The following is a 12,873-nucleotide window of genomic DNA, read 5'->3' on the forward strand; positions in this document are numbered from 1 at the left end:
TAAAGAAAAAGGTTAAACAAAAATTCATATAATTCATTTTATAATTTTATCATTGTGCACTTATAATTTTATACTGTAGTCTAACCAGATTGCTTTTTTACCTTGAAAATTATGGAAATTCCGGAGGTTTTGATAAAATTCGACAGAGATTTTTGTAAATCTAGGTTACAATGGTCAAACTTCAAGATTTTGGGTGCTCAAAGGTTTTTGATAGTGCTGAATCCATTCCACCATAAAAAACATGATTCAAACACTGGTACTACAAGATTTTTTGATTTTTTTTTGCCTAGATTCAAGCTACTTTTGACCGTCCGAGCAATTCCTCCACCTCGGTAAACAATTTATCATTGTTCAAAGCACTTCTTACAACATATTATGAAATGAAATGAAATGATATTTTAAGGTCCACGAGACTGAAAAATAGTCTATGAGACCATTAGTTTCTTGTTTTTCGCTTTTTGCAATTCAATCATTTTCTGATTCAAATTGATGATGAGTTGGCCGAACCTTCCAACAATCACCTCGCTAAAAAGGCAATGCCAAGAAACTGATGCTAACATGTTCTCATAACTTTCTCTGATGCCTTTGAATGCGTCACGTTCCAAAATGAAATGTTTTTCCGATTTCACAGCCCTAGACGTGCAAAATGTACACACCCATTCTTCCCAAGCTTCTTTAGGCCTTTTCCACCATCCTGTTTCACACCGAAGTTGATGTGAGTTGGTCCTTAATTAGGCAATAAGAACCTTTGCCCTCCACGAAATGCTAGCTCCAATGAACTTTTTTTGTTGTAGATCACACATAGGGTTGAATTCCTCAATGTAATATTCCTTCTTTCTACCCAACTCTTTTCCTCATACCTTTTTACCAAACTTCTCTATAACAAAATCCTTTAGCTCCTTGCTATTTGTGGGACAATCATTGAGGTAGATATTCCATTTTTGCATCCATGTGTAGTTTTGTTTCATCCATGTTTTCTTTCTTTCATTCATGCCTTCATTGAAGATAACATTAGGCCATCTTCCTACTCTCATTTGCTCAATTGTTTTTAAATATCTTATAAACCACACCATAACAATTGCTTGAAATTGCTCCTCTTACACTTAACTAAATAAAAAGATTTATTTAAACGAAAGGGAAGAAAAAGCTATTATATAAGATCTTGTTAATTACTTAAATCGCATCACACCCACCCATAGTAGATACATATCCTCTATTCAATGGATTTTGACGGGACGAGTAACAATGGACTACATGGACATTTAATTCTTGAAATCATTAATTTTAAATCCGAGTAGTAGTTCAACATCCAATTTATATCCTTGATTACACTAATATTGCAAACAATGATTTACAACTGCCATTTTTTTTTCCGCCTGGAAGAGAGAATTCGCACGAACTTTGCCTCTTTTCCTGAACAGGTGATCTGATTTCTGCGCTGGTCGTCTACTCTATATTCACTTCTCAGCAAGATCCTACAGGGCCAAGTCCTGAATCTTTATTCTGATACGTACGTATTTTTCTTCCAGTTTTGTTGCATCAACAAGTTCATTTCAGCTTTTAAAAAAATAAAGTCTTCGTAAATATTCATTCTCACTATATATTATCATGATTTCTGGGGGCATTAAATTGTTATTCCTATGTTTTTCCTGGAAACTCCTCTCCCGAAGGTAATCCTGTAAACATAGAATTGGAAACAGGAGGATATCTGCAACTAATAGGGGATCAATTTAAAACCAAACAGGGCAGAAAGCCCAAATAATCCTTACTATTCATTTCCACTGTTCCCTGCATAGCACATTGCCCTCATTATTGCCTTTTGGTAATGGTTCACATCAGGAATTGTCCCGTTTTTCTTTTTGATCTTGGGCTTTATCTAGTCTCTATAATAAAAAAAATGTTATTGTTGTTGGAAGTACCTAAGAAATATGCCCTGAAGGGCTGCACCACGGAATAGATTTCCTTTGGCTCAGGTGTCAGGTTTGATGGTTAGCTATTCTGCCAAACTCACCTGGACTTGCCCCTGGAATCATAATCTCTTTGAAACTCATGCCCTGCGAATTCACTGTGGCAGACCACAGCGAGAAAGGAAACCTGGTGGACGGTTTGACACTCAATTAATACTCTGTCGATCTCATCAGTGAACCCAGGCCCCGTTAGCTGGAAGAATATATCATTTTAAGTGCCTGAGATTTCTCCCGTCGTAAGAATTCCGTGAATCCAGGATGTAATGCTTTGGATCCCTTGCAGGAAGACTGCATCATCAATTCAAGCTGTCTCCAAGATCCCATTTGTCCAAACTTATAACTTTTCGCTGCAATTTCTGAGATTTGTCTGAAAAATAATTTTCAGATAAGCGTTGGAGATCGAATGAGAACTTGACATGCTTTCTGATGGCAATCATGTATTATGCACTTTTGGAAGGTCGTGAGAACACACACAAGTACGAAGTTGTCACTTCCACTGGTAAGAAGTTAACAACATTAATTGTATAGAGCTCTTGAAGCATTTTTAGCAATCTAGCTTGTTTCTATCTCTGAGTACATTCACTCTGTTTTTTTTTTTAACTGAAATAATCAAGGATTTATATTAAAAGGTTGCTGCAACTGCACCTTACAATATAACAATACAAACATTATAGAGTTTTCCAGAGGCCAGTCTTTCTGAATATGTCCAAAAACGAAACATGTTTTCTATAGACTAGACATTTTTACTTTTACAAATTTGTAATAGTAAAGCCTACTGGTATAAATTCTAAAAAACTGGCCTAAAATCGAAATTGATTTGCACAGCATAGCTAAACCTTGAATCAGAGAGATGTGCTCACTGTGAACTTCTTGCTTAACCTCCATGGGTGACTTGATCTCCTGGTCCTCTAGAACTTGCCGGATTGTTTCTTTTTCTTGGACAACCCAATTGATATCCTTGGATGTGATGCCTCAAACTGAGTGCTCCTAGCCAGACCCAGAATCAGTTGATATTACCTGTTACAGTTAACCTCAAGCTTCTCAATTTGTGTTCGCTGCTTGGTCACAAGTTCTAATAACTCTGCATGTCCAGAATTCTGAACTACTTCTTGACTTGGCAGTCTATGCTGCAAGTAGGAGATGGCTACCTGGTTATCACCCAAAAGTATGTCCTGCCTCCTCACAACTTCACGCAATTTCAAGGCTTCATGTGAGGAACAACAACCAGGGTGGTTATGCTCTGTCATTGTCAAATTCTTCCTAAAGTTGCGGAGGGCTGGAGATGAGGTGCCAATTTGAACCTACAAAAAACACCCCCACAGACTCCTGTCAATGGTACAGATCTACATAGTATGCAGAAATAACTCCAGCAACCAAGGGGAGAGCCTGATTCCAGAGTCCTTGGCCCTACCTACCTCCATCACAGCTTGAATTGAAACAAGCCAGAATGGGTTCCAGAATGATCCCAGCTCTATTCTCCGGAGTAAAACCTTGAAATTTATTAACTCTCTCCTTTTTCATGTCCGATATGAGTGAAGGTACTGATGGCCCTGGGTGTGTTAATGCCTGTCTCCTAAGTCCTTGACTAAAATGTGCTCTGCCATTTCGCTTGTCTTGTGATCTACATGGAAAGTATTAGTAATAAAATGATGAAACTATGGGATATGGGATATAGTTGTTATCCTCACTTTTAACCTTAAGGTTTCAGCACCCAGACATGCTATTTCATTAGCTAGATGGTCTGCTTGACTACTGGGATTTCTCAGCACATGAAAAAATCCCTTTTCTCCAATTTCCTGGCTTTCTTTCATGTTCTGAGAATGAGCATCTTTAAATTGAAATCCTTTGGTTATGAGGTATATCACATGTATCTGATAATGATTGTTGAGTCACCTATTGCTAAGAGTCTCTTGTTCTTTCATGCATCAAGAATTATGAGTCCTTGGAAGAGTGTAAAACAGAAATGATGCAATGGCACATACACATTAACACAAAGATTTTACCAGTGTTGCGAACATCTCGATAACATCCCGATTTTATCTCGAAATCATGATTTTTTGGCCAAGTCGATGCTTGCCGATTTTTAAAGATATTTTTATGGTATCGTAATTTTGTCGATGTTTGGCGACTTTTTACCGATATTTTCCCAATTTTCCCGATTTTTTGTTTTTTCAGACCCCTACCAATTTTATCCCTATGTCGATGTTCGCAACATTGGATTTTACCTTGAAAACCCAAATTGGCAAAACCAGAAAGATTTTTCAGTATATTCTACTGTTTACAATGTTATAATACAATATGTATATGCCGTAACATCCATAAACCCCCAATCCATTAACCTTGGATTAGAATACAACCATAGCTTGTTAATTGGAATTACAAAACCATGGGCTAAACCACCATGCACCCTAAAACCGCTAAAAGTGAAAACTATATGTTGAAAACCGCCAAAAATTGATCCAAAAAACCATTCAATTTTCTTTTTTTTGAGGGCACTACCCCATAAACCTCCCACAAGCCCCTGCGACCCCCCTATGGCCCCTCCCCATTGTGCCTAGCGCAACAAATCACACGTGATGATAGTTGTGTAAAGAATATAACACATATCCAACATTCTCCTACATGTTGTTTTCTTTGCATACATGGGGTCACAAGAGTACACGATCAACCATTCATGGCAATAATGCCCATTGTTGCTCTACACCAAAAGAACTTCTCAATGCTCACAAAATTTGTTAATGAATCTGCAACATCTTTAAAGTGTCCACCTTTAGTAGTAGTGCCTTCTTGTCTTCAATCATATGTCCCACAAAGTAATACTGAACATCAATATGCTTTGCCTGAGAATGATAAGCTAAGTTTTTGCTAGGAATATTGCACTCTAACTGTGGCAATCTATACTTACAACTTGCTGTACCAACCCAATACCTAAACACAATCTCTATATCTATACCACTTCCTTGCTTGCATGGTTGGTTTCTATGTATTCAACTTCTGTAGTTGAGAGTGCCACTATAGATTGTCTCTTTATCATCCAACTGATTGCTCCTCCAAATCGGTTAAACACATACCCACTTATAGATCTTTTGCAATCCAAATGTCCAACCTAGCTTGCATCAACAAAACTATGTATTTCTAACATTTTGTGCAATCTTGGTCTTCCTTGGTAGCACAATCCATGATTAGAAGTGCTAATCAAATACTTGAAAACCCTCTTTACTGTTGTCCAATGCTCTTTCCACAGTTTTGACATATACCTACTCAATACTCCCACTACATGTTCAATGTTCAGTCTTAGTATAAACCATTGCATACATCAAATTGCCAATTGCACTAGCATATGGAACACAATACATGTTCTCTTTCTCTTTCTATGTCTTAGGACATTGATCTACAAATAACTTTACACTTACAAGAATAGTGACCTCCACTGGTTTACATTCCTGCTTATTAAACCTTTGCAATATTGTCTCAACATACTTCCTTTGATTTAACTAGAGTTTCTAGTTTGTCCAAACTTTTTTAATTTCCATTCCCAAAATGAAATTTGCAGCACCAAGATTGTAATGAAGCAATGGAATTTTGCCCTCGCTTACCCTAGGGTTTTTATAGAATATGCAATCAAAGATATCAATCAATACTGCAATTTTTATTCAAAATGTAAAATCTGCAATTCAAATGCAACTGTAAAAGCACTACTATGATAATAGTGCTAAACAATGTTCACTGAAATTTCAGTAGTTCATAAAACCAATCCACAATTTAGAATACTCCAACCATTCACAACCTAATTATGCAATAGCATAACTATCAACAGTTCACAACAATCAATCTACAGGTTCCAAAAATCTCTGGCAGACTTCAATTCCACACAGATCATGTATTTCTAACCCAGTCATACACGATAAGTTTGTAACACTTTGGATGATCACTCTAGAACCTGGGACCAAAACAACCGTGGAAAAAGACCTAATCGTAGGGTTAGGGTTTTGACTTGTATAGTTTGGATGTCCACAGAGAGCCGCAATTCCCTCAGGAAGAAATTCACATCAAACCTCCTTGAGGTATTAGACCAGAACAAAATTTAATTATCAAACGTCCTTCGTGAATTGCTTCCTGTGCCGATGATCAAACCTTGACATAAATGCGCATGACCGAGATTGCTTGGGAGCAGGGGTGGGAGTGAGGAGCGACATTTTCATAAGTTCCAGGTTCGGAGCGAATTGAGAGCAAATTTTTATATAATATATATTTTTATATATTTTGATGCATATATGTCAACAAAAGCATGTAGAATGATGAATTAGATATAAAAAGCATAAAAACATGGATTGAACCATATAACATCAATCATCTAGAAGTTATAATCTTCATCAACCACGTCCACAAGTTAGTAACATACAACATATCGAGTCTCATGATTCATCAATCTTAAAGTTTCAAGCTTTCAAAATTCGATATATAACATTTATCATCATTGATCACTAAAGTTGTAACTTGTACTTGTAACCATTACCATTACCAAGTAACCAAATGATAACAAAGAATATCTAACATGAAATGAAATGTTTCAACTTTCAACTTTCACGAAGCATCATATTCATAATTCATTACCAATGAGTTATAATTGCCAACTTCAAACTTCAAACTTAAATTGTCATATATTGTTTAAAAAAAAATATCATAATAAATATGAAAGAGTCAACAGTTATAAAAACTACAAGAAACTAGAAAAGACAAGTAAATCTATTATCTATTGCTAATGCTTGGGCCTCTTGCCGCCACGAGAAATGTCTAATTTCTGAGAAGGTCGTGGTGGTCTACAAGGAGTCTCCTCCCGCATAGTAGGATGACCATGTTCAAAACCAAAACCATAAAGCACATGACCTCCACGTGAGGATGTAGATGGAGGTGGCGACAACAAAGGCAAAGATTGTGGAACTCGAGCACTGCTACTGGATGATGGGGGTTGCCTGGCTATTGTTGCTTCATCATCATCTTTTAAAAGTTTTGTTTCCAATTCTTCTAGATGTAGAGCACCATCCTCCAAATTATCTTCCTCTAGGTTGTTGTCCCAATATACATTTGATGTATCATCACGAGCTTGCTCACAACAATGTGTCAACAACCTCAAGTTGTAGTGCACATAAATGAAGCTCTCCGCCCAATTTTCATTTAGTCTATTTCTTCTCACATTATGGATGAAGCTATGGGTGCTCCAACACCTCTCTACAAAAGAAGTATTTACAACCTGTGAATTTTGCCAATTTTGCCAAAAGTCCTTGGCTGCCATACATGTCCCACCATGTGATAGCATCAAATCTCTCCCTATTTTCCATTGCATGCAAATAAACAAATACTCCAGTGCTAGTGAACTATCTTTCTAGTTCAAGACACAATTTGGCACACTCCTCCTTGTCAGGGACCAACTTGTCTAATGCTGTAATATACCCATTTGTACCTTTGGATCTGTATGGGGTTTGGCCCTAACCCTGCCCCCAGATGGAGAGTAGTATTTTGGCATAAGGATATATGCCAAGGCATGTAGTGGAACATTAGATTTATCTCACCGTGCACACACAAAATTGTGAATAATATCATACAAGTTGGGATTTTTTTCCTGAACAATATCTTTTATTTGCCCCAACATGTTATCCATCTGCTCATACACCTCCTCAATCATTGGTACATCTGCAAAACAAATCATGTTATAAATGGGTTTGGTGTATTGCAAAACTTCCCTCACACATGTCCAAAACAGACCATCAAGAGCAGCCTCCTCCACCTCTTGAAAACCTTACCTGTCAACTGTGATTGGAGCCTTGTCCTTTAATACTTGCCTATGTTGACTTGATACCTTCATAAGGCACTTGAAGGTGAGGTAATAGCTAGTAAATCTAGTCTTTGCAATCTTCAATAGCTCCAAACTTGAGTGACGGAAGAAAAGCCCATGGGTATTGCTATGATTGGTAATAAATTTTATCATTCTCTTGCCTCTCTTGTGTGAATCATCAATCCATTTGTATTGAGGGTGTTTGTTCTTAATAATATCATGCATCGAAAGGTTCATTGTGTGAACCAAACACCCAGACCAAAATATGTTGGCGTATCTATCCTTAATAATTGCTCTCGTTGCCTTACAATTAGAAGCATTATCGGTGATGACTTGGATGACATGGTATGGCCCAATACTTTCAATTGTTTGAAATAATGGTTCTGCAATGTTGATGGCGGTCTTGAACTTTTCTAAGTAATCATATGCTGAAAGGAAGACTACGCCACTAGTAGACACAACAAGAACACTTATCAATGGCTTTCCTTTTACATTTGTCTAGCCATCAGATACAATAGATACCCTATGGTCATTCCAAGAATTTGTCATTTTACCCAAAGCATGTGCTATTTTTGTTTTTTCATGATCAAGTCCCACGATTCTAGCCTTGTCATTCCTAGGGCTCGATACTTTGGGGATTTATTAATGGCGCCAACCATTTCATGCCAATAAGGTGAGTGAAGAACATTGAATGGAATCCAACATGCATAGAGAAAATGGTAAATTTTTGCATCCACATCATTCCTACACCCTTGGTCAAGGAAATCTGATATGGTTCTACACCTTAAAGGGATGTCTGTTCCTATGCCTCCATATCCACTGCCATGGGAGGATGTTGATGGAGTTCTTAGTCTATGTGATTGTGGGCTAGTGGTGTCATGTTCAAAGTCACCCTTTGATCTTTTAGATTTGTATTGGGATTCCTCCTCTTCCCTTATGTATTTGGCTCTTTGTTGTTGTGACACACTTCCACAAGTTTTGATTCCTATTTGTTTATTTCCATCCCATGGCATTTTCCCATAGAGATGCTTTCTGACACGAGTAGATGAACTTGTGTAAGTGTTTTCGCAATGGAGGCATGTAAATTTAATGGTTCCACCCCCTTTCCCTCCTGCAGGCCTAGAAACATATTTCCATAATGAGATTTGGTTTTTGTGCCCTCATCATCTCCACTCTCATTATCCTCCTCCTTCTCACCAAGGTACTCCTCTTCTTCAGGGTTTCTTGTTCCAACACTCCCCACTTCTTCATCATCTTCACCATTCCTCCTTCATCTGCTCCCCAACATCATCATAACCAAAAGAGGAACCAACAAGAGAATTCCAAGCCACATACCCATCATGTTTGAAGTTTTGAATGGAGGAATGGGAATGGGAAAGAGAGAAGAGAACATTTTCATTTAACAATGAACATATAAAAAACACAAATGTTAGATTAGAGTCTAGATCCTACCTCTTTGGCCTTCAATCCCAAGCTCCAATCTCCCTTGCAAGCTCCTCAAGCTCCCAAGCAACTCGCTCAATCTTCCTCCTCAAATCAAGTTCCAATTCCAAAAGCCTTCTCTTTTTCTCTTAATATGCAAGTGGTGAATTGTGGGAGGGGAGGAGGGCCTTTTATTTCTTTTGGCCTCTCCCCTCCCAAAAAAAATCTGCCACGCGGCTTGCGCCAATTTCGGCCATTGAAAGCGAATTTTTTAAGGTAGGAGTTCGCTCCGGGAGTGATTAGGGAGCGAACTCTCCCCGATCGCTCCCTTGTTCGCTCTCGAAAAACTAGGGAGATTTTTTTTTAAGGGAGCGCGCTTCCAATGTCGCTCCGGATCCGCTCCTGAGCGGAGCGTGCTTCAGGAGCGGATTCGAGGGGGGGGGGCACTCCCTTGCAACCCTGCTCATGGCCTCTAATAGGGATCTCACACTCAGATAATTTCGCTCCTCTTCAAATAACAATCCCATGCTAGTAAGAATGCTAGGTGACCTTGCCTATTCTCCAAGTTCGTCCTTATGCCCCCTAGGAAGAGAGATAACCTTCGCTGTCTTAAAAAAAATCCTTGCTATCCTTCAAAAGATCTTCGCTACCCTTTAAAAGATTTCTAGAAGTCCAAGGCAGATACAAGAAGAACCTCACTGCCCAAAATAAAATTCTTGTGCCCAAAACAGAGAAATTTATCCAACAGAATTTCGCTCCTCCTTTAGAAGAGTCCTGTGCCAAAACAAAGAGAGGAAATGGAAGGTTGTCAACTGGGGTGGAATCTTTCACCACCGAAATTGACAAGAGAGAGAAAGAGGTCTAAAACCCTCAGAGCTAATGCTCAAGAGAAAATGAATTGATCCACACTTGATGATCCAAAATGAATTCATACCTCATATTTATAGATTTCCTAGAGGGTTCTCTTCTTCAAAATTGATTGAGTAAACTTTGCTCCAAACCCCAACAATGGGTTTCTTCGCCCAACTGCCCCCAAATCTTGCCCCAATAGTAGGTGTTTTGGGGTTTATCCCCTCTATAGAGGATCATAGCCTACGGGGATGGATAGGCTATTTCATCCCATTCGTCCTCAATTCATAGAGGACGTTATAGTCCCCCCTACCCGAAATTGCTTGCCCTCAAGCAATTGCAAATTAGGGTGCTGCATAATACATTCTCTCTCCCATGTTGCGTTCTCTTCTGGCAAATTCTTCCACCTAATAAGGTATTTTGGAATTACTCTCCCTCTTAACTTCTTTTCCTACATGACCATGATCGTCTCTGGAATCAATTCCAGTTGTCCTTCTTCATCTAAGGGCAATAATTTGATAGAGGTGGTAATTTGCTGCCCCACGACCTTCTTGAGACATGACACATGAAATACATTATGGATTCTGCTGTCTCTTGGTAGTTCTAATTCATATGCCACTACGCCAACCTTCCAGAGGACTTTGTACGACCCACAAAACCTAAGCCTCAGCTTTTTAGCACCACTCTTCTTTAGGGTAAACTGCCTATAGGGTTGCAATCTCAAGAAGATGAGGTCTCCTTCTTCAAAACTTTGTTCTGTTCAATGTTGACCTGCGTACAACTTCTGTTGATTCTGAGAAACCTTTATGTTTTCCTTGAGTACTCTAAGAATGTCCTGATGTTAAAATTGGCAACTAGGGCCAAACTCCATGTGGGTCATCTTATTTATGGCAGCTGATATTTTTCTTGGACTCCTCTCATCGAGAGGTGTAGGATTGATCTAAATATGATCCGATTCCGATAAGTATTCATGGAGATATGAATTTATTTGTGTTATGGGACAATTCGTCAAGGTTGGCCAACAACTAAATTACCCTCACTTATGCTCCACGTTTTGGTATAAATACAAGTGCTTTGCAAGTCATTTGTACACACAACTCTCTTGAGATTTCTTCTTCTCCACTTGTTTTGGGTTTTAGTGGAAATAAGAATCTCTAAGGGATAAACGTTGTCCTAGAGGATGCTCTAAATGCAGTCTTAGATGATGCCCTAGTAGCTCTACGCATGACCTAAATCAAGGAAGACGCAGTCAACCCTAATCCTATATGCTGTCATATGTGAAGAAGACAACTCTAATCCTATAGTGCAACACAAGAGCTCCTTGGAGGATTATAGAAACTCGGTCTAGGGATTTTGGGTCGCAGGACTAGGGCAACTTCAGCTTGGAAGAGGAGGCAACGTGGAGCCTTCTAGGCATTGGTTGAAGGGCAAAATACTCTTGCATGGAGGCCGAATGGGAGAGGGCTAGACGCATGTTTGTTGGGCAGCAATAGGAGGCAAGGAAACTTTGTTTTGGTTGGCTGTAGGTGACAACAAGTCATTGTGGTAGGCCGCAGGCCTTAACAGCCCAAATCAGGGCATGCGTAGAACTGTTTGAGTGTATTAAAGTGCTCAGATCAGCAGCGTGGAGGCAGAGGATACTTGTGGAGGAAGCCACAACTGTTTAAGGAATTGTGTGGGTATGTTTTAGGACTGACGTGGGCCACAGTGATGCCCTAACCAGAACACAGTCATAACAACAGTTACAGTGCAACATAGTGCATATAGGAACAGCAATGAGTACATGTTGTACAATGTAGCATAGTGCACATAGGAACAACAATGCATAGCATGATGTACAATGCAACATAGTGCACACAGTAGTAGTGATGGTGCAGCATGGTGTAGCTCAGTGTTGTTGGACATAGCACCAATGGGACATCATGGTAATGATGGACATATAGCAGCAACAAGAATTTATTGCAGCAGCAGGATGATGAGGTATTGTAGGATGCATTTGGGTGCAGCATAGTGCAACGAAGAGCTCAGCATAGTGCGGCATGAGGAGATGCAGTACAGTGATGGGTATAGTCATGATTAGTAAAGCATGATGAGATACAACATAGTGATGATGGGTGCAGCATAGTGAGGTGCATCATGATGATGAGGTGCAACACAATGATAGGTGCAGCATGGTGATGGAGTCACCTTGGATAGTCAATTGAAGCAGCATGTCTTCAACTGAGTTCAGCTACCTCATGTATCATCTTCTTAGAGATGATCTATGCTCTTATTTAGATAAGTCAAAGTGTTGACTTTTGTTGTATATGTACTATCTCTCTCTCTCTGCTGAACTATTGAAGAACATATAAGAAGAATTGATCAAGGGTTTCCCCACATTGGGGTTTGTCCTTGGCTAGCGCCACATCTTGTGTCCTCTTGTCTTGGCTTGTCTTCTGCGATTTATGTTTATGTTCTATCTGCGATTTACTATTATGCTGATGTGATTGCTAATCTGGAAAAGATATTGAGCTAACTGTGAAAATTGAAATAAATTGCTCTAAGCATATAACATACCTAAAATTAACACTTGACTTTCCTATATCCAATCCTTAATAATAGGTGCCTTACTGTCTCCAAAAACCCTGTCGATAAAGGATGGTGCATCATACCCATATAAATCCCTGAATGATGTCATCCCAATGGATAAGTGGTAGGTGGTGTTGTAGCAATGCTCCCCAAGGTACAACCACTTGATCCATGCTTTTTGCTGACCCGTCACATAGTTGCGTAGGTACCCTTCAATCCACTTATTCATGATTT

At 39.1% G+C, this 12,873-nt stretch overlaps 1 protein-coding gene across 1 annotated transcript in view; it reads left to right on the plus strand.

Moving 5' to 3' along the window:
- The first annotated feature begins 1,220 nt into the window (after positions 1-1,220).
- LOC149153506 (Cytochrome c oxidase biogenesis protein Cmc1-like protein) overlaps positions 1,221-12,873 on the plus strand; it is a 124,086-nt gene continuing 112,433 nt past the window's right edge. Inside the window, exons 1-2 of the mRNA XM_089438793.1 lie at positions 1,221-1,510; positions 2,353-2,466. Of these exons, the coding sequence (XP_089294919.1) occupies positions 2,410-2,466 (57 nt within the window). The 5' untranslated portion in view covers positions 1,221-1,510; positions 2,353-2,409. The remainder of the gene's footprint in view (positions 1,511-2,352; positions 2,467-12,873) is intronic.

The sequence above is a fragment of the Pinus tabuliformis genome, chromosome 9, assembly GCF_031772625.1.
Source record: "Pinus tabuliformis cultivar Carrire ecotype Pingquan chromosome 9, CPIR1, whole genome shotgun sequence".
Lineage (NCBI taxonomy): Eukaryota > Viridiplantae > Streptophyta > Pinopsida > Pinales > Pinaceae > Pinus > Pinus tabuliformis.